This window comes from Scaptodrosophila lebanonensis, unplaced genomic scaffold (genome assembly GCF_003285725.1).
Source record: "Scaptodrosophila lebanonensis strain 11010-0011.00,11010-0021.00 unplaced genomic scaffold, SlebRS2 tig00000001-arrow-pilon, whole genome shotgun sequence".
Lineage (NCBI taxonomy): Eukaryota > Metazoa > Arthropoda > Insecta > Diptera > Drosophilidae > Scaptodrosophila > Scaptodrosophila lebanonensis.
In genome coordinates this window covers 710,897-730,923 of record NW_022060529.1, presented here as the reverse complement: position 1 = coordinate 730,923, position 20,027 = coordinate 710,897, and the positions used below count along the sequence as shown (strand labels likewise).

At 39.3% G+C, this 20,027-nt stretch overlaps 5 protein-coding genes across 9 annotated transcripts; 1 reads left to right on the top strand and 4 right to left on the bottom strand.

The window, feature by feature from the left end:
• Nucleotides 1-3,683: 3,683 nt before the first annotated feature.
• Nucleotides 3,684-4,777, bottom strand: LOC115633958 (CTD nuclear envelope phosphatase 1 homolog). Its single transcript, XM_030531476.1, has 2 exons — nt 4,761-4,777; nt 3,684-4,707 (listed from the first exon to the last, which is right to left on the bottom strand). The coding sequence occupies exon 2, from the start codon at nt 4,671-4,673 to the stop codon at nt 3,780-3,782; it is 894 nt and encodes a 297-aa protein (XP_030387336.1). The 5' UTR covers nt 4,674-4,707; nt 4,761-4,777; the 3' UTR covers nt 3,684-3,779.
• A 3,061-nt stretch (nt 4,778-7,838) lies between these two features.
• Nucleotides 7,839-10,165, bottom strand: LOC115634494 (mitochondrial sodium/calcium exchanger protein-like). Its single transcript, XM_030532251.1, has 7 exons — nt 9,888-10,165; nt 9,497-9,822; nt 9,369-9,443; nt 8,871-9,317; nt 8,520-8,656; nt 8,234-8,468; nt 7,839-8,180 (listed from the first exon to the last, which is right to left on the bottom strand). The coding sequence occupies exons 1-7, from the start codon at nt 10,163-10,165 to the stop codon at nt 7,897-7,899; spliced, it is 1,782 nt and encodes a 593-aa protein (XP_030388111.1). The 3' UTR covers nt 7,839-7,896.
• Nucleotides 10,166-10,524: 359 nt separating this feature from the next.
• LOC115634224 (mitochondrial sodium/calcium exchanger protein-like) lies at nt 10,525-12,835 on the bottom strand. 2 transcript variants are annotated; one of them, XM_030531815.1, is made up of 7 exons: nt 12,549-12,835; nt 12,161-12,486; nt 12,023-12,097; nt 11,513-11,965; nt 11,288-11,424; nt 10,997-11,231; nt 10,525-10,942 (listed from the first exon to the last, which is right to left on the bottom strand). In XM_030531815.1, the coding sequence occupies exons 1-7, from the start codon at nt 12,824-12,826 to the stop codon at nt 10,659-10,661; spliced, it is 1,788 nt and encodes a 595-aa protein (XP_030387675.1). In that variant the 5' UTR covers nt 12,827-12,835; the 3' UTR covers nt 10,525-10,658. The 2 variants fall into 2 exon arrangements, with proteins under 2 accessions (XP_030387675.1, XP_030387676.1); XM_030531816.1 differs by having other exon boundaries at nt 12,161-12,503; nt 12,549-12,630.
• A 957-nt stretch (nt 12,836-13,792) lies between these two features.
• Nucleotides 13,793-16,148, top strand: LOC115633905 (mitochondrial sodium/calcium exchanger protein-like). Of its 4 annotated transcripts, none has more exons than XM_030531409.1 (7): nt 13,793-14,136; nt 14,187-14,512; nt 14,578-14,652; nt 14,714-15,223; nt 15,285-15,430; nt 15,487-15,721; nt 15,776-16,148. In XM_030531409.1, exons 1-7 carry the CDS (start codon nt 13,862-13,864, stop codon nt 16,060-16,062), a joined length of 1,854 nt encoding a protein of 617 aa, XP_030387269.1. In that variant the 5' UTR covers nt 13,793-13,861; the 3' UTR covers nt 16,063-16,148. The 4 variants fall into 4 exon arrangements, 3 of the variants coding, with proteins under 3 accessions (XP_030387269.1, XP_030387271.1, XP_030387270.1); XM_030531410.1 differs by having other exon boundaries at nt 13,859-14,042; XR_003996396.1 differs by lacking the exon at nt 15,776-16,148 and having other exon boundaries at nt 14,714-15,213; nt 15,487-15,549.
• Nucleotides 16,149-17,332: 1,184 nt separating this feature from the next.
• On the bottom strand, nt 17,333-19,418 carry LOC115634492 (mitochondrial sodium/calcium exchanger protein-like). Its single transcript, XM_030532248.1, has 7 exons — nt 19,138-19,418; nt 18,758-19,083; nt 18,624-18,698; nt 18,165-18,572; nt 17,965-18,101; nt 17,676-17,910; nt 17,333-17,616 (listed from the first exon to the last, which is right to left on the bottom strand). The coding sequence occupies exons 1-7, from the start codon at nt 19,416-19,418 to the stop codon at nt 17,333-17,335; spliced, it is 1,746 nt and encodes a 581-aa protein (XP_030388108.1).
• Nucleotides 19,419-20,027: the final 609 nt, after the last annotated feature.

Here is a 20,027-nt window from a genome sequence, read left to right as displayed (position 1 = left end):
TAACATAATGAAATTTGTTTCGCTTCGCCGAGTTGTTTCTGCCTCGTATTGATAACGATAGTTTATCATGGGGTTTGTCACTTGTGTCTGCTAAAGGGAGCTCAAATTCTAATGTAAAAGTTTATTTTATTGCCATAGGAACGATCGATGAAAACCACTAATAGCACAAAATAAAACAATAGAGAACGCTACAGTCGAGCCAGCCCGACATAGAAATACCCTCACACAAAAAAAAAATTTTTTTTTTTAAATTAAATAGTTAATTTAAATAAATAAAAGTAAGTGGAGGAGTCAGGTGTCTCAACATTGAAATATCCTGTACATATGCGTAGAATAATTATAGAAATTAAAAAAAAGAATATTAAGAAAATGTAAAATTTTTGATCGATTTTACCTCCATTGTATTCGAACTCACGTTAAGGGTGTAGAACTGCAGATTTACATATGTATAGTAGAAATTGGGTATAACTTCCTTTCAAATCAGCCTATCATAATTTGAGTCAAAAAATCCGAGAATAATAGAAGTTATGCAAAATCCCTAATTGTTGGGGGTGGAGATATAGATGAACAAAATTTGTTGTCTATATCTCTTAAAGTCTCTGAGATCCAGGTGTTCATACGGACAGACAGACAGATAGATTGATTCGTCTTGTCATGCTGATTAAGAATGTATATACTTAGTGGGGCCTGCCACGCCTCCTTCTGCTTGTTGCATTTTTCATCTCCCGCAAACCTAATATACTCTTGTCATTTGATGTGCAGAGTATACAAATTCAGCTCAGTTTCATTTTAAGGCGAAATTTATTTATTTATATTTATGTCAATAAAAACCGACTGCCGGCATAGGATAAAATAGCTTGAGTCAATTCAGTTGAAGTTGTCATTACACATCTTTTCTGCCTCGTATTCTTAAGATGGAATGATATTAGATCTACGCCGGTGAAGAAAAATAGCCCTCAGTACGAAAAAAAGCGAAATTAGGGCGCTTTAAAATACAAGGATACGTCATAAGTGTAGTGGCCTCGACAATATGCCGACTATTTAGCTTGGCTAATTGCCAACTTTTCCAACTCGCAACTAATAGTTAGTGAGATGATTATATAGTGTTCTGATTCTGTGCATTTACATCGACCAACACATCTGAGCTCGGCATACTGTCGAGCGGAAAGTTGTGAAAGTCGAAACCAAATGTTTAATTGCTGTGCTGCAATACATATTCTGCGAATTTAATTAAGATTTTGGCAGACAGCTATGCACTATACATATACATATGCATATGGATGGCATACAGCGACAAATCAAATGTGACAATTTATTAGGTTTTCAGCTGACTGCGTTATACTATAGTATAAAACGAGGCATGGCCAGAATATTGATTAATACTCGTAGTATGCTGGTGTGCAATTGATTGCGAAAACTTGCTTAAAAAGGTTGATTTGTTATACAATTGGATTTGTTGCAAATAAAAATGGGGTCAACATTAACACGAAGACTAACATAATTTTCAAATGCACGTTTCATTTTTAAAATGTGGAATTAAAGGCACCACTGTTGTATTTCACTTATGGGAGTCTTTAGTTGTTTCTCAACCTAATAGCTCCGTTATGCAAATTGAAAAAGTGAAAGAATGTCTGAAATGCCATTCCCATAGCTACATAGTGCACTCAATGTCTGCTTGATGAACATACTTGTACTACTTATCTTCCTCTCTCATTTTTCCATATACTCGTATTTTTTTCTTAATTCATCTCAGCTCAGGGAGTTACTTATTGTTGGCAAGTGTCAATCGAAAGGGAGAAGCACAAAAACCAGAGCCACTAATTAAGTTTTTGCATTGTAAACGAAGCGCTCTGGCTTAGTTGCAAAAATAAACAAGAAGTGGCTTTTAAATTGGCGCTGGCAGAAATGCACTCTTTCGGCTTTTCACTCTTTTTGTCAAGCCATTGTTGATTGTGGTGGGCTGTACTGTTTTTGGCTCTAGCCAATTAACAATGCAAATGGAAATGATGCGCCAAGAGGGCACTGGGGGAGCATGGGAGCATGTGCCACAAGGGTTACTTTACGCAGAGCTAAATAAGTAGCAATGTAATTCATAAGGCTAGAGTGCCAACATCTCCTACAAACAATCGGCAGCGCACTTACATGGATATAAATCTTCAATGAATTGTTAGCGCTCCTTCTCTCCCATCACCCGCTCCCGTCGCTACGACAGTCAACGACGACAATGGCAAGCAAAGGCAACAGAATAGAACTTTCACCTGCGCCGCCATAAATTTCAATTGCAACCATGCACCGTGGCGCAGTCAATTGTGCTTAAACGTTCGACATCCGTAAGGCTCCGTTTTCTGGGTGTGACGGTTTACGGGTTTGTGTGTGTGGGTGGGTGTGTCGGAGTGACAGTAGTTGGAAGAGTACGGGTCTAAAAAACAACTCGTTGCCAGACTCGTTGCCCTCCATTTAGTAAAGCGAGCGGCAAAACGCCGGTACTTGCTTGTTTCAGCGACAGCAATGAAAATTAGCACATAAATTTTCAAATGCTGAAAAGTTTCAATTGCCAGAATGTACTTCGAAAAAGGCAAAGGGAGAGAGAAAGAGAGTAAAACATAGCGAATACCTAAAAAACGAGATTGTTCAGTTAAGTGGCCATTCTAAGCTATAATTCGCTTGAATAAATGGATACCTCGAGAGATGAAAGGACATTTTAGCAACTGCAGCAATCTCAGATAACAAACATATGACAAGCACATCAAGAAAACGTAAAGGCGAAGAATTGATATAAAAGACACTGGGTTGCTATATACGTGGTGATTTTTTTTTTATTTTGAATTGTTTTGAAAAGTATATTTTTATTCATTAATATCAGGGACCGCAAATAATGAATATATATATGTTTTTTTTTTAAACGAAAAAATTATTCACTTATAGTATAACTTTGAGAAAGCGAGGAGTTTACAGATATCCTTTTTTTAGGGTTTTCTATGCATATTCATCATGATTTATAAATTTTAATTTTTATTCATTCGCTCAACATTAAATAATTTATTTTGAGTTTAACCAATTAACCAAGGAAAGCGTTATGCAGACGTAGAGCATACTGGCGGCCATACCGGCCAACGAGCTAAAACACTCGTTCGTTTTTTTTTTTAAGTCCTGTTTACTTTGGAACACACCTTGTAATACTGTCCACATTTTAAAAGCTACATAAACCAAACTTGTCACAAGTACATCGAAATCGGATATTTCTAAGAAAAGTTATGAGCGAAACAATTTCACTCCAGTACTACACCCACAAACTACAGCACATCAAATTAGCTCTTCTTCTTTTTGCTTCTGCTAGGGGCGTATATAACTCACTGCTGGAAGTTTGTCTGGGTACGGGGTATTTCACTGCAATTATTTTTGGCGTTACTGTTAATTCCACCAAAGTGGGACCGTCTCCGTCAAGCATCGAAGCGCGTCACGAGCACCTCAGCGACACAGATTTGCTGCTGCAGCCACTTCCCCAACCGCCAAGTTGACGGTCCCTCTATATACTATATGTGTATGTATAGGTATAACTCAATAATTGCTGTTATTCTGGTTACTTGCTAGTCCGAATGTTATGATAGTGAGTACCCGTATGTGGCGCCAAAGTAAACTAAACTTGTGTTGAGTCTATACATATCTTTAGCAAAAGAGAAACATTTCAATCGTATAGTTGAGCATTTAATAGCAGTGACTGCCACAAATAAGCATATGAAATAAACCACTGAGATGTAGAACGGAACAAAAGAAGGGTTCTAATGTGCTCGTCGGCTGAGAATTGTGCGCACATCCTTGGTGAAGCGCAGCGCGTCTAGAAAGGGCAACAATTTAAGCAGCTCTTTGTCGTTTGGATCGTACAGCCAGGTCTTGATGGGTATGGCGTTCTCGGGATAGTCTCGATACGCATTGGGAGAATTATCGATGATGAATGTGCGTCGCAAATCGCGATTAACCAAACATAGATCCTTGCTTAGCACGTTGGTCGACGAGCGGCAGTGTTGACGAAAGAAGCGACGCCTCAGTATGCCACGACCCGCATCCAACTGGTCTACTACTTGCGAGGCATAAACCTCTAAGCTGGCTGTATAAATGACAATGTCATACCACTTGGCAACAAAGTCCAAAAATAAATCGACATGCGGACGCTTGAATACTTGAAAAATCACCGGCATCTCCTCCACATCGACACTGATGGTGAAGTTTGGTTCAGTATTGGGCGGCACCATACTACAGCCGATATGCTCGTTCGTTTCCGGATCATTGTAACATGAATGGACCAGAGTTTCGTCCAGATCTAGTATGAGCGTCTTGCGACCGGCTTCGTCAAGGGCGCGCTCACTCTCCGCCGACAGTGGCACCTCCTTATAAGTAAAGTTGGTATCGGGCCGCACTATGTCTTTGATTCTGTTTGACAGATTAGCGAGCATACGCTTCAAGTACTTGCCGAATTTCTCAGCGACACAGAGAAGCGTGGGCCCACCAATTGTCCAACGCTGGGTCAGTGCCAACAACACGTGCTGCTTTCTGCTGCTTAAACTGCTTCCCGAACTAGATTCCTTTGCTTGGACCTTGAGAACAGTGTTAGTCGGCACGGCAGGCGACGACGACGACGAAGTGATACGCTCTTGCTGGTCCAGGTGCATCACCATTTTTGTACCACTGCACGATCCCAACCGGTTTATACTAAGTTGAATTAAAGTTTAAGCTTTCGAAGGGCAATAAGTGCTATTAATTACATTATAGTTATTTCCTTGTTTTAGGTCACGAACAAATTTTCAAATAAAAATCAAATTCAAATATACTAGTGTTTGTCGCTTTTGTGAAAATGATATCTGACAGTAAATTCGCTAGCGATGCGATGACTATGACACGATGGAACTAAAAAGTATGCAACAACAAATCTGTCACTCAACTCATCAACCATTTCCAGGACTATAAGTTCGTTTCTCAATATTGTGCGATACAATAATAGAGTCGTACAGATGTCAGAAAGGATGTACTAATTGTCAATCACATTATCAATATTTGGTATACAAGTATATATTAAAACAAGTAAAAGAGCTAAAGTCGGGTGTCCCGACTTTGAAATACTCTGTACATATGTTTACAATAATTTAGAAAATAAAAAAAACAAAAAAAAAAAAATTGGATCGATTTTACCTCTCTCGGTATTCGAACTCACGTAAAGGGTGTATAATTGCATATTTACTTAGCAATTGCGTCTGTGTGAGTGTATGTATGTTTATGTGCGTCTATTTGTGTTTGTGTAAGCATTTTCGCAGTCAACTAAACAGCAACATCAACAACAGCCGTGGGCAGCGCTTGGGCAGCGCTGCAGCAGCAAATATATTTATGGCTATAACTTCTTGTTAAATCGGTCTATCATAGTGAAACTTGACACACGGACACATAATAACCAACTGGTGGTATTTCCAAAATTTTAGTTTAAGAATTACGGGAGTTAGAGAAAATCGCATTTGCGGGGGAGAGGGGGGAGGGACGGAAATTCCAAAATATACATTTTCTGCGTATTCACACAAGGCATCTTGGACTAAAATTTGGTGTTCCTAGGTCTTATAGTCTCCGAGATATAGGCGATTATACGAATGGAAAATCGGGAAAACCCATAGAGGGGAAGTGGGGGGGAAAATCAAAAAAATAAAACAAACTCGTATAGCGTACACACATAAGGCATCTTTGTGCAAAATTTTGTGTCTCTAGCTCTTATAGTCTCTGAGATCTAGGTGATCATACGGGCGGACAGACGGACAGACAGACAGACAGGGCTAGATCGACTCGTCTTATCACGCTGATCAAGAATATATATACTTTGTGGGGTCTGCCACGCCTCCTTCTGCCTGTAACATTTTTCAGCTCCCGCAAACCTAATATACTCTTGTACATTTCATGTACAGAGTATAAATATATAATCAGACAAATTTGTCGAACTTCACGTTGCACATAAAGCTAAGTATAGCTTTTTGCTGCCAAACTTCTTTCAAATGTACATTTCGTGTACATGTACATTTACGTTTGTCTGCAACTTTTTTGACTATACTACCTAATATTAAAGCAATATAACTATTACACTAGTCGTTATTTTAGCTGTATGGTATTTATATGGATTATATTGCACCAATAAAAGTCGGTAAATATCAGAAAATAGGGCAACATTATTTCAAACTCAAATGCTGTTGTATTTAACCAAAAAATATTTCGTTGGCCGGTATGGCCGCCAGTATGCCGGTGAAAGCCTTTTTAATGGCCTCCCCGTCTGCAAAACGTCTTCCTTTCATGGGCAAATGCATTTTTCCGAAAAGGTAGAAGTCGCACGGTGCCATATCAGGTGAATACGGCGAGTGGTTAATGGTTAAAATGTGATTTTTGGTCAAATATTCGGTCACAAACGTCGATCGATGAGACGGCGCCTTATCATGCAACAAACGCCAACTTTCATCTTCGCGATATTCGGGCCGAACACGTCGAATACGGCGCACCAAACGCTTCAAAACTCCAAGGTAGAATACCGCATTAACGTTTAGGCCAGGTGGAACAAATTTTTTGTGGACAATACTTTAGACTTCTCCAATTTCCGATTTTTTGGGTTTCGGCTCGTCCGGTGCCTTCCATTCATCGCACTGGCGTTTCGTTTCGGGATCATATTGAAAACACCACGTTTCATTACCAGTCACAATATTGTAATGGAAGTTTTTGTCCTTTTTGATCTCTTTAATGATGTCCTACGAATGTTGGATTCTGAGCAATTTTTGGTCGTCAGTCAATTTGCGCGGAACAAACCGTGCACACACCTTTCGTAAATGTTCGGTCAAAATCGATGTCCATCAATTTCAATGATGATTTCGGCTGATTTTTGATGAATTCACGCACAGTTTCGATGGAATTTTCGGTGATCACAAATTTTGATTGGCCCACATGTTGATCGTCATTTATGTCCTCACGACCACTTTGAAAACGTTGAAACCACTCGTGCACTCTGCTACGGGATAGGCAATCATCGTCACACACTTGTTCCATCAATTGAAACGTTTCGGTAAAAGTTTGACCAATTTTAAAACGAAATTTAATGTTGGCTCTTTGTTCGAAGCTCATTTTCGCACCGATAACACAAACATACGGACAATCGATAAAGATAACAGATTCTAACGCACCAATCGACATGTAGATAGCGCCACCAGGGGGCGCTAGATTCAGAGCGGCAGTGTCGACGAAAGAAGCGACGCCCTTGTATGGTCTACTACTTGCGAGGCATAAACCTCTAAGCTGGCTGTATAAATGACAATGTCATACCACTTGGCAACAAAGTTCAAAAATAGATCGACATGCGGACGCTTGAATACTTGAAAAATCACCGGCAGCTCCTCCACATAGACACTGATGGTGCAATTTGGTTACTACAGCCGACATGCTCGTTCGTTTCCGGATCATTGTAACATGAATGGACCAGAGTTTCGTCCAGATCTAGTATGAGCGTCTTGCGACCGGCTTCGTCAAGGGCGCGCTCACTCTCTCTACTAGATAGCGCCACCAGGGGGCGCTAGATTCAAATAGTCCTGTTTACTTTGGTACGCACCATGTATATGTATGTATTTTAGTATACCCTTCGGATACAGGGTAATAAAATTTTTATCTCTTTACCGGTCAAGCTTTTTGACTGTTCGTTATGCAAATTTTACAGAAAGATAGGAAAGTTTGCCAGAAACGGGAATAACTAGAACTTTGGAATTATTAACACAATTTTGAACAGTTTCGTCATATCTACTGTCTTCTGGCCGAATGCAAAAAATACGTAGAAATCCACACAATATTCTGAATTTTATTATGTTTTGATTTTTCCTATCATTCGCCAATACATTATGCTAATTCTAAAAATTCATCGTTTGCGTAGCTGTGCATAATATCGTTCTCCGCTAGGACATTGAACAAGACATAGAGCAAGTATATGCATATATTGAAAATGCCCACAGAGCGCCGTGCTCTGAAATTTAGAACCGAAGACCAGAGCAACGTGGTAGATAAGCCTACTAGCAGAAATACAAAGGAATTGGGGCCATATTCTCCAAGCTGTGTGTGCCAGTTAATATGCAGGCCATAATAGATGCGACCAACAAAAGTTGCGCCGGTTCCAATTAGCAGGTCTGCAAGAAATATTGTCCTTTAGGTGTTGCCATATAGAAGGCCCATTACTTACTAAAGAAAGGCCCACCCATAGTAGCCGCGTAGGCCATTTTCTCATACCCTTGCATGGCCAATGCGGCATTTGTTACCAGGTCGCCGAGTGCTCCACATGCACAGTTCACGGTGGCCCCCATGAAATGCTCGGATATATCCAACACTGTTCCGATCAGATCGAATATTTTATCAATTTCCGTGGCAGTTACATACAGCACAAACATTGAAGCCAACACGCTTACATAAGTAAATACCTAAATACATGGAGATCATTAATTTATGATCGTATATAACGACTGACTCACCCAATGATAAGAGGGCGGAATATCGGTACGTGAATGAAGAAACATAGCAATTGACAGTGGGGCCAGTAAAAGCAAATAGGGCACATATTCAAATTGCACTTCCAAATGCCATACAGTGCGAGAGCGATCAATATATCCTAAAGGAAAGGGAATTAATTTGAACACTAGTCCCAATAAACTAATTCAACAAATTTGTGTTTGAATGCAGTTCAAAGGACAGACATTTACTTTCGAGATGAACCAAATTTTAAAAGCTAAAGGGTATAAATAGTTAAATAGGTGCGAAAATAAAAACAAATACATTTTTCTATACCTTAAACTTGAGGTTGATTTGACACGATCGCTACTTACCCATGCCTATTAGCACGATCACGACTGGCGTGGTAAACACTTGCATGCAGTTAAGTAGCTTACACCAACCATGTTTGTCTGCCTCCTGATCGACGAGTGGAATGAAGAGACCGCACATTACGACTATAGGAGCCTTAGCCAGAAGAAATGAGCGCCAAAACACTCCATTTGATTTCCATTCATCGAAATCTATGGGCTTTAACGCCTCGAGAGCTTCTTTGAGAAGATTATCATTTTTCGGATGGGACGGGTCGAATTTTCTATTGCGAGTAGATTCGGGATCTATACTTGATCTAGTACTTGATCTTCCTTCATTTACTTCAGTCTTGACATCTATATCTGCATCGTTCTTCATCTCATTCAATTTATTTTCATACATTTTCTTTTTTCTTCTAGTTTCAGGCGTCATTGGCTGGCCAACCATCTTCTGCAGTTCTGCCTCTAGGGCTATATCAAACACTAAGTTATATGCCCCACAACATTGAGTTGTTCACCTACCCTTAATAGTACGCCGCATCATGTATAAATCAAGCATATTTACAACCAAGTAGGCTAAATAAAGCACTCCCATCACTGTAACGCAGCAGGCTCAGATTTTGTTAATATTAAGATAGCTATTGTCTTACCAATAACCTCTGATATTTCCACGCCTTCGCCACTTTTTAGTATATAATCCATTACTAGCACTCCCAACATGATAAAGAGAATATCTCGTATTGTTGCATGGGCGTTCATGCGAAATGGACTTAAAAAGCACACCACCCCGCCAGTCAACATTGTGACAAATATGGAACTAGCCATGCTGTTAGCGAAAACAGCCTTGGAGCCCTTGACTTCCGCCAGATTGGCAAACACATCTGGCGAGGTGTTGCCAAACGCCAAGATTGTGACTCCCGCCAAATGTTCGTTCATGTGCAAATATCTGGAGATTGTTCGGAGAGCGGGACTGAAACTGAGCCCCAATTGAGTCACAGGTCCACTGATGAGCTTATGCGGCGACAAGTCAAAAGTACTTACTAAATATCTGCTGTATAGGCCAGCATCAAAAGCATAAAGGCGCATAAAGCCAAACAGAATGTGATAAAAACGCATTCTTCGAACTTATTTTTCACACGAATTTGGCAGGACATCAGCGACATGTAGGTTAGCAAATGCATCTCTTCTACACAATCAGGCGTATTGTTTACGAACTCGCAACGATCCTCGTATGGAAAGCTAAGGACATTATTGCAACTAACCTCGTCAGCGTATGTGGCAAATTCTTCGTCAATTTCATTTGGCTCATACTCGTCCATTGCACGGAGTTTATTATAAAATCAAATAAAAACAATGTCTCTGTGTTTTTTTTTTGTTAAATTTTTTTTGTTATTGTCAGTTTCTGTTTAAACTTCAAAGAGGGTATACAAAAAATCAAAATCGATTGATTCAGGATCTTCGATTGTTTCCGAAAGTTTCTCCCAACACTATTAGTGGATCCTTAGTCAAAACAGTGATTATTACCATTCATTCGTTATTTCGTTAGAAAATTCATAAAATCTGAGACAGCAGAGTGTTTTGTTCATTTTATTTCTATTGAAAGTTAAAAAGCTATAGACATATTTTAGAAATCAAAAGACTAATCTTCAGAAATAAAGGACGTTCAGCGCCAGAAATCGAAGAGAAAAGCGAAATATTTATTAACACCATTATAATAAATATGGCACATTCGATCGTATACCTTAATGTCATTCCGATAGAAGTCGATGGTTATTGCTAATACACTTGCGCAATTTAAAGTATTTCTTAAAATCATATCACTTCGAGATAAATATCATTCGCATAGCTGTGCACAATGCTATTCTCTGCCAAAACATTAAACAGCACGAACAGCGCGTAGACCAATATATTAAATATGCCCATTGAGCGCCGAGCCCTAAAGTCCAGTACCGATGACCACAGCAATGTGGTGGATAAACCCAATAATAGAAATATTATGCAATTGTTTCCATATTCGCCAATCTGTTCTTCCCACTCAACCTCCAGACCAAAATAAATACGACCGAGGAAGGTCGAGCCAGTACCAATAAGCAGATCTGCAGAACATAATAAAAACCACTAAAGCTTAAAATCGCAGAAGTGCTACTCACTGAAAAAAGGGCCACCCAAGGTCGCAGCGAATGCCATTTTCTCATAGCCTTGCAGAGCTAGAGCAGCATTCGTTACCAGATCACCAAGTGCTCCACATGCACAGGATAAAGTGACACCCATAAAGTCCTCAGATATATCCAGCACTGTGCCGATCAAATCAAAAATTTTATCGATTTCTGTAGCACAGACATATATAATAAACATTGATCCAGCCACATTTAAATAAGTGAAAATCTATTGGAAACGAGACAAATTCAAAACTTAATTTTAAATGCCTTTGTCGAACTTACAAAGTGATAATAGGGCGGAATATCCGTGCGTGAATGCAAAAATATTATTAATGACAATGGTAGCAGTGGCAGGATATAAGGTACGTATGTCATGTCTATTTCCAAATACCAGATATTTCTTGATCGATCATAGTACCCTAGAGTAGGGCATAATTATAATCACTGAAGAACAATTTAGAGTGAGTGAGCTACGGGGTAAACTACCCAGTTCTGCCTACCACTTACCCATGCCCATCAAGAAAATCAGGCTCGGAGTGGTGAAAAGTTGTATGCAATTTAGAAGCTTACACCAGCCATGCTTGTCGACTTCATGGTTCACGAGTGGAAGAAAAAGGGCACACACACCAACTACAGGAGCCTTCACAAGGAGATATGATCGCCAGAATATACCATATCTACGCCACTCATCCATATTGATGGGCTTTACCGCCTGCCAAGCTTCACGAAAGAGATTTACATTTTTCGAGTTGGCCGCATCATACTTAATATTTCGGGTAGTCGTGGGGTCGATGCTTCTCCGACCAGAGACTCTTTCGCCTCTCCGTTTTCCCTTTGTTTTAACATCGATTTCGAAGTCATTTAACATCTCATTCAGTTGTCTTTCATACATTCTCCGTTTTCTTCTACGTGGAAACGAAAATGGTTGATTCCGTAGGTCCTCAATTTTCTTTTCTATGGCTACATTGAGGAGGACGAGTAGAATTCCAGCGTCTTAGTGAAAGGTAATCCGCTTACCTTTAATGGTGCGCCTCATCATGTACAAATCAAGCATATTTACAAGCAAGTAGGATATATATAGCATTACCAACACTGAATCGGGTAAAGCTCAAAAGTACATTTTATATCTTCAATTATCGGCTACAACTACCTTACCCATGCATTCAAATATATCGACCTTGTAATCTTGTTTCAAAACGTACTCAATTAACACCACGCCAAGCATAATAAACAAAATATCTCGCACTGTTGCATGGGCGTTCATGCGGAATGGACTCAAATAGCACACCAATCCGCCGGTAAACATCGTGACAAATATGGAACTAGCCATGCTGTTAGCGAATACCGCCTTACTCGCCTTCACTTCCGCCAAATTGACGAGCACATCTGGGGAAGTGTTTCCGAACGCCAGGATTGTTACCCCAGCCAAGTGCTCGTTCATATGCAAATATCTGGAGACCGCTCTCAGTGCCGGACTAAAACTGCACCAAAGCTGAGTCTGAGACCAGTTGATTTTTATTTTTGTTTAATCACAAGTACTTACTATATATCTGCCGTATAAGCCAACATCAAAAGCAATTCAAAGCAAAATGCTATGCAAAGAGTGACAAAAACGCATTCCTCAAACTTATTCCTCACACCAATTTTGCAGGTCATCAGGTACATATAGGTTAGTAGATGCATCTGATCGGTACATTTTGGGGTGTTGTTTACGAATTCGCAGCGCTCCGCATAAGGAAATGAGATGACATTAAAACAACTGACTTCATTCGCAAAGCTCTCAAACTCTTTATCAATTAGGTTTGGCACCGGTCTAACCATTGCAGAATGTGTAGAATTGCCAATAAATATTGAGTAACGGAATATGTGTACTTTCTTATTTTATATTATTCTCTGCCGCCTACTACACATATGTACTATACACCGAATTCAAACTTTATGAATTATTTCTTTCATGCTTTAAACAAGAAAGCAACTCTAAAGTCGTTTCATTGGGAAAAATGAACAAACTCGTCCTTTCTCGGGCTCCGGAGAATCTGTATACCAAGTTTGGTTATTCTAGCTTTTATACTTTCTGAGATCCTTGCGTTCATACAGACAGACGGACATGGCTATATCGGCTCGGCTTGTCATGCTGATCAAGAATATATATACTTTGTGGGGTCTGCCACGCCTCCTTCTGTGTGTTCCATGTACACTCGCACAAAACTAATATACCCTTGTACCCTTTGGGCATCTCGATTTTATGACTCCCTTCTTGCTGCAGTGTGAGAAGAAAGCCATTTTTTGTCATTTTGCAAATTACGTGTAAGGGAAATAATCATTTGATTCCTTATTATTATTATCTGTTTGATGGGCAGTAAATGATGTGATTAAATGTGAAGAGTGTTCTTGGGATCATCTTCGAGGTAGTTTTCGAGATGTAACTATGGGAGTCGGTCAGTTTCGTTACAAATAGTCAGGATATCGCATTCGTAGTATATGTTCTTTGACCGGTCAATGGAGCATTTGCGAGGTTACGCGCTGGCCCCTTGATTGATATTGCTGTCTCCCAGAAGTGTAATGGCTGGAAATCTTTAAACTGACCCGGATTCTCTTTGTTTTATGTGTGGAAAGTGATTTAAAAGCATTGGTTTGTTGCCTATTGATGTTCAACCTAATATTATAACTATATCTTAAATTTTGTTAACAAAATTGCGGAATAATATGCAGCCATAAAAACCATTCATTAGTATGTATCCATACTTTTTGTTGGAAGTCGGAATGGAGAGTTTTGTCATAGGCACATTTTAAAATACTAACAGAAACTTTGTTGAAGTCTACACATAACACAAACGGCAACGAAGTGGCACATTAATGGAATACGAACCAAACGAACTTGATGAAGAGTTCGAAAATTATTTGCAATTGGTTCACTGCTTTGTGGTCAAGGATTTTCCATATGCAGAACGATGCAGTTTTGTGATGAACTCGTCGGACTGTGTATCGGGCACAAATTTTGTGCCCTATATGCAGTTGATGTCTTGTGTTTTCAAATGTAAGAATAAATTCATGGAGCTCGTCTTTATCAGCATATTTCTGGCTCTCTGTGCAGAGCTTCTGTTGTGTCTGGGCTATGTCGTTGATCTATAGTGAGTCAATCAAATAATTTGTATCTTCTCTTTAAAATCGCCGTTTTCAGTTACGGCCCAGCGTTGAAGGTCGTTTCACGACTCCTACATATGAACGAGCATTTGGCAGGAGTTACATTGTTAGCATTCGGGAACACATCTCCAGATCTATTTGCCAATTTAGCAAACATCGAAGAAGAAGTGCCAGTGTTTGCCAATAGCATGTCCACAGCGCTATTCGTGTCGATGTTCACTGGCGGTTTGGTCTGCTACATAAGCCCATTCAAAATGAATTCACATAGTACTATTCGAGATCTGTTGTTCTTTATACTGGGCATATCATTGCTTGAATATGTAATGGCTAGCGAAGGCCAAGTGACCTTGAACGAGTGCATTAGTATGTAGAGTGTTTCCACTTAGTATGGGTTATTTTTGTAACATGTATTGTACTTTGTTTGGCAGTGTTATGCATGGTATATATTTTTTACTTGATGGTAAATATGCTCGATTTGTACATTATGCGCATCACCATGAGAAGTAAGTAGAGCCACCATGGCATGCATATACTCCAACTAAATATCATTATTTTTGCTCGCAGTGATGGAGCGTGAAATCAAAGAGTTGAGAAGTAAGCCGCTAACAAGGGAAATGACCCGAAAGTTAAACGAGTTGCAGCGGAAATATGACGATTTAAATGAGGATGAGACTATTGAGATTGTGGAACGCACTTCAAGTATATTTGTCAGTGGAAAGCGTTCACAACGCGGAAAAAGTCGAGCAACCTTCACATTTGGAACGCCTCAAAACCGGGGCCACGATAACGTCAACGAGGAAGCCACCCGTAATGTTTTCTATAATCTCAGCCATGGAAAAAATATCCGTCTTTTTGAAGAATTTTTTGAATCCATCAAACCTATTGATTGCTCCGAATGGCGCAACCACAATATGTTTATGAAAGCATTTTACTTGGCCAAGGCACCTGTAGTGTTTCTGTGCGCCATTTATATACCGCTGGTGGATTATGAGATAGACAAGCATGGCTGGAGCAAGTTGCTCAATTGTCTTCACATCGTTTTAAACCCAGCACTAACACTTATGGTGGGTGGCGGTAAGTATCTTTCAGTCGCCTACTTACTTGTATCTTTCGCCATTCATTTCGTCCTGTGCAGCCATGTTTGTTGACCGTAAGGAGAACGTCTGGTGGTATACGAACCTAAAATTAAAATACGCGCAATACAGCTTCATAGTTACTATTCCTTTGGCCCTCATTGTGTTTTTCCATTCCCGCACCGACGTACCGCCTCGTTACCACATAGTAGATATCATTTATTTTCTATGTACGCGGCCTAAAAGCAATTTTTTTCGGTATAGGTCTTCACCATCATGAATCTCACTGGGTCAATGTTCATAATATTTATATGTGCAACAGAGATCGATTTGGTACTTGAAGTTGTTGGCAATATTTTGGACATACCAGAGGATTTCATGGGCGTTACTGTAAACGCTGTGGCCGGTGCGCTCGGAGACTTGGTTGCCAACTCGTCAATGGCTATGCAGGGTTACGAGAAAATGGCCTATGCTGCTGCTATTGGGGGTCCCTTTTTCAGTAAGCAAAACAAATGCTTACTTTTTTTATGCTAGCTCATATATTTTATTTCAGCTGTGCTGATGGCCACAGGCGCAGTATTGGCAGCAAAAATTATGAGTGGTATGGAGGCGACGATGGATGAACAGATTGGAGATTATGGTGAAAACGCGTATATTTTTCTGAATTTAGGCCTCTTCTCTGCCCTTCTGTGGACCTCAACACTAAACTTTTTTGCTCGGCGCTCTACGGGTATTTTCTCCATGGGCATCTATGGATTGTATATATTTTTTGCCATTCTGATCGAGCAAAACATTATACACTCCTATTCAAGGGATGATGTATTTCCTATACCTGAGTAATGTAAAATAAATTCTGCCACAGCCTTATACTTTAATAAAAAAGAACGCTCTAGTGGGTTGTGGATAACTATGACATATAAATATATTCGAGGTGAAAAATGTAAATAAAATACGTTCTACATTTTATATAAAACTATTCACAGCAAACATGCCTGCAGCATGGGCCAATCAAACATCCTGACAAAGTGGGAAACTTATAACCTCAATGTTTCGTCGAAAGAATGATGTCCAAGGGCACCCAAATGAAATTGCATTAGCTTTTCAGGAGATCTTTCCAACGAGAAATCGACTTTATATGTCGATTATATTAGCATTTGGCGCTTCCGCTATATAACGTTAAAAGTTTCAGAACAAACATTTAAAGTCTAATTTCGATGTACAAAGGCTTTTTAATTAAAATCGAGTAAAGCAAACCCATAAAGCCACAAACTATTTTCTATGAATTTGACCCCAATACAAAGATCTTTCCAACGAGAAATCGACTTTATATGTCGATTATATTAGCATTTGGGGCTTCCGCTATATAACGTTAAAAGTTTCAGAACAAACATTTAAAGTCTAATTTCGATGTACAAAGGCTTTTTAATTAAAATTGAGTAAAGCAAACCCATAAAGCCACAAACTATTTTCTATGAATTTGACCCCAATACAAATCTTTAATTGTATTTCAATATTATTTGATTTATTAATAGACCAACTTGTTATGTGCGGTCAATCAAAAGCTAAAGATTTCCATTAATATTATGGTTATAAAAATATAAAATGAAATGAATAAAATTATACCAAGTATTGCTTGACAACTCCTAGATCATGTATGATACAGTGCTATGAACCATGAATACATTAAAAAACTAATAAATATTGATAAACATCAAAGTCGTTCGTACTGGGAGATTTTGTGTGGCAACGCGTATATCCTGCTAAGGCAATATTAACAACCAAACAATATTAGCTTGCGATATTGTAATAATCAACAAGAGAGAATGCTACAGTCGAGCAAACCGGACTGTGAAATACCCTGTACCCGAACAAACTTCCGCCACTAAGTTACATTCGTCCATTGCAGAAGAAGTTTTAAGCAAAAACAGCTCATATACATCAGATAGAACTAGTATACACCTTCATCGTTTGGGTAAAAACAGGGTAAAAAAACTCTCCATGGTCATACAAGCCGATAAAGGGAAAGTATATACCATTAAAAATACATTTATCGTATATGAATATACATTTATTGTATGTGTAAAATATTTTATTTATGCATGTACAATTATTATTGGATGCTGATAAAATGATCTTTTCGATAGCTGTGTATAATACCATTCTCTGCCAAAGTACTGAATAAGAGAAAAAGAAAGTAGATGCACATATTAAAAATTCCCATTGAGCGTCTGGCCCTAAAATTAAGGACAGAGGTCCAGATCAGAGTTGTGAACAGCCCCAATATGAGAAATACCAGGCAGTTGAGGCCATATTCGCCAAGCTGCGATTCCCACTTATTTTCCAGACCAAGATAAATTCGTGATATAAAAGTAGCACCAGTAACAATGAGAATATCTGCAAAAGGATTGATGACCCTTAGAAGATAGATCCATGGTACTTAGCACTCAACCTACTAAAGAATGGACCACCCATAGAAGCAGCATAGGCCATTTTCTCGTATCCTTGCATGGCCAGCACAGCATTCGTAACCAGATCACCGAGGCAGTTACATGCACAGCACACGGTGGCATTCATGAAATGCTCGGATATATCCAACACTGTTCCAATCAAATCGAATATTTTGTCGATTTCGGTGGCGCAAACATATAGCAGAAACATCGAACCAGCCACGCTTATGTAACTGAATATCTTTGTGAGATAGTCATTGATTATGTATATATACTGCATTTTTCGCACACTTACCCAGTGGTAGGAAGGCGGAGTATCAGTACGTGAGTGCCAAAAGACAAGAGCAGCCAACGGAAAAAGAGGGATCAGATATGGAGTATACGCAAACTGCAGTTCCAAATGCCAAACAGAGCACGAACGATCAATGTATCCTAGAAAAATTTTATATATTTGAAGCAGTTGGATCATTGCCCTCAGCTCTTAGCACTTCTCACCCATGCCCACCATAACGATCAAAGATGGCGTGATAACCACTTGAATGCAGTTAAGAAGCTTACACCAGCCATGTTTATCGTGTTCTTTATTCGTGAGTGGAATCAGTAAGCCGCACAACACGACCACTGGAGCTTTTGCCAACAGAATTGAGCGCCACACTGTACTACTTTCATGCCACTCCTTCATTTTAAAGGGCTTTAATACGTGCCATGCATCTCGGAAAAGGTTGTCATTTTTTGAATTATTCGGATCGTAATGAGCATTGCGCGTAAGTTCAGGATCAATGGTTTCTTTAACATCAACATCATTGAGCATCTCGCTTAAATTGCGTTGATATCGCTTCCACTTCATCTGCGTTTCAACGGTTTCCGGTTCATACATCAACTCTTCCATTTCTATTTGTATGGCTGTAGCTTGTGGTTAGATAATGGCCCTCTTTTGCTGCCCAGTATACTCACTCTTAATGGAACGCCTCATCAAGTACAAGTCGATCATATTGACACCAATATAAAGTACATATAGCATGATCATCGCTGCATCAAATCAGATTTAAATTGAAAGCCAATGTATGCGTAAAATATACAAATCTCACCAATGCACTCTGATATATCGGCTTCATCATCGTCTACTAGCAAAAACTCCATCAGGAGCACACCCATCATGATGAACAAAATGTCTCGCACTGTGGAATGAGCATTCATACGGAATGGACTGAGGAAGCACACGACCCCGCCGGTCAACATTGTGACAAATAAGGAGCTTGCCATGCTGTTTGCAAAAACTGCTCTCGTACCCTTCAGCTCCGCCAAATTTGCAAACACATCCGGCGAAGTGTTGCCAAACGCCAAAATTGTAACTCCCGCCAAATGTTCGTTCATGTGCAAATGTCTGGAGATTGTTCGGAGCGCTGGGCTGTAACTGCACCCCGAGCAGTAAGCTTACAGGTAAGCTTTTAAAAAAAGTCAAACTTACTACACATCTGCTATATAAGCCAGCATCAGAAGGAACTCGAAACATAATGCCACACAAACCGATATAAATACGCATTCCTCAAACTTGTTTTTCACACCAATTTCGCAGGACAATATCATAGTGTAGGTAAGAAGACGCATCTCTTCCACACATTCCGGCGTTTTCTTTACGAACTCGCACCGATCCGCATATGGAAAGCTCAATAAATTCAGACAACTGACTGATTCGGCGTAGTTCGCAAACTCTTCATCCATATAATTTAACTTATCATCGGCAGCCATGTTGGAAGATTTTTAATTTTCTAACTAATATTGTGTTTGTGTTTAAGAAGTTGCCTACTAAGCAGCAAATACATACTCTGGGAACAGAGTTCTTGATTTGATAAAAAATTGTTCTCTACTATAATTTGTAATACAGCCCTTAATAATTTATTAGATGCCGTATGACTCCTGCAATGGTTTTGTTCCGCCCCGCATATTGTGCACCTGTGATTGTGAATATTTTATTCCAAAGATGCCAACAAATGCACACATAATCTTCATATGGGGGGTGTTCCATATGCGCAAAGGGAAATGTTCTGTCTTGTGGAATTCAATTGAATACAATAGTAAACATAGAAATCTGCAACACCCTTTGTTTTTTTTTTTTGCTATAAAAAATTGCACTGCAACTGCCAATCATAACGGCTTAAATAGAAGTTTTTCTAATGCAGTTTTTTTGTTGCTTTCAACTTTGTTGCTTCAAATTTGAAGGCGTAACCTCTCAAAATCGTTTAGCTTTGCTCGTATTTAAGTTATCATTCAATAGCAGTTCTACGTAATCTTATACATATCCTATTGCTTATATAAATGTTACATGAATGTTAAATGCACATATATACTATAACGATT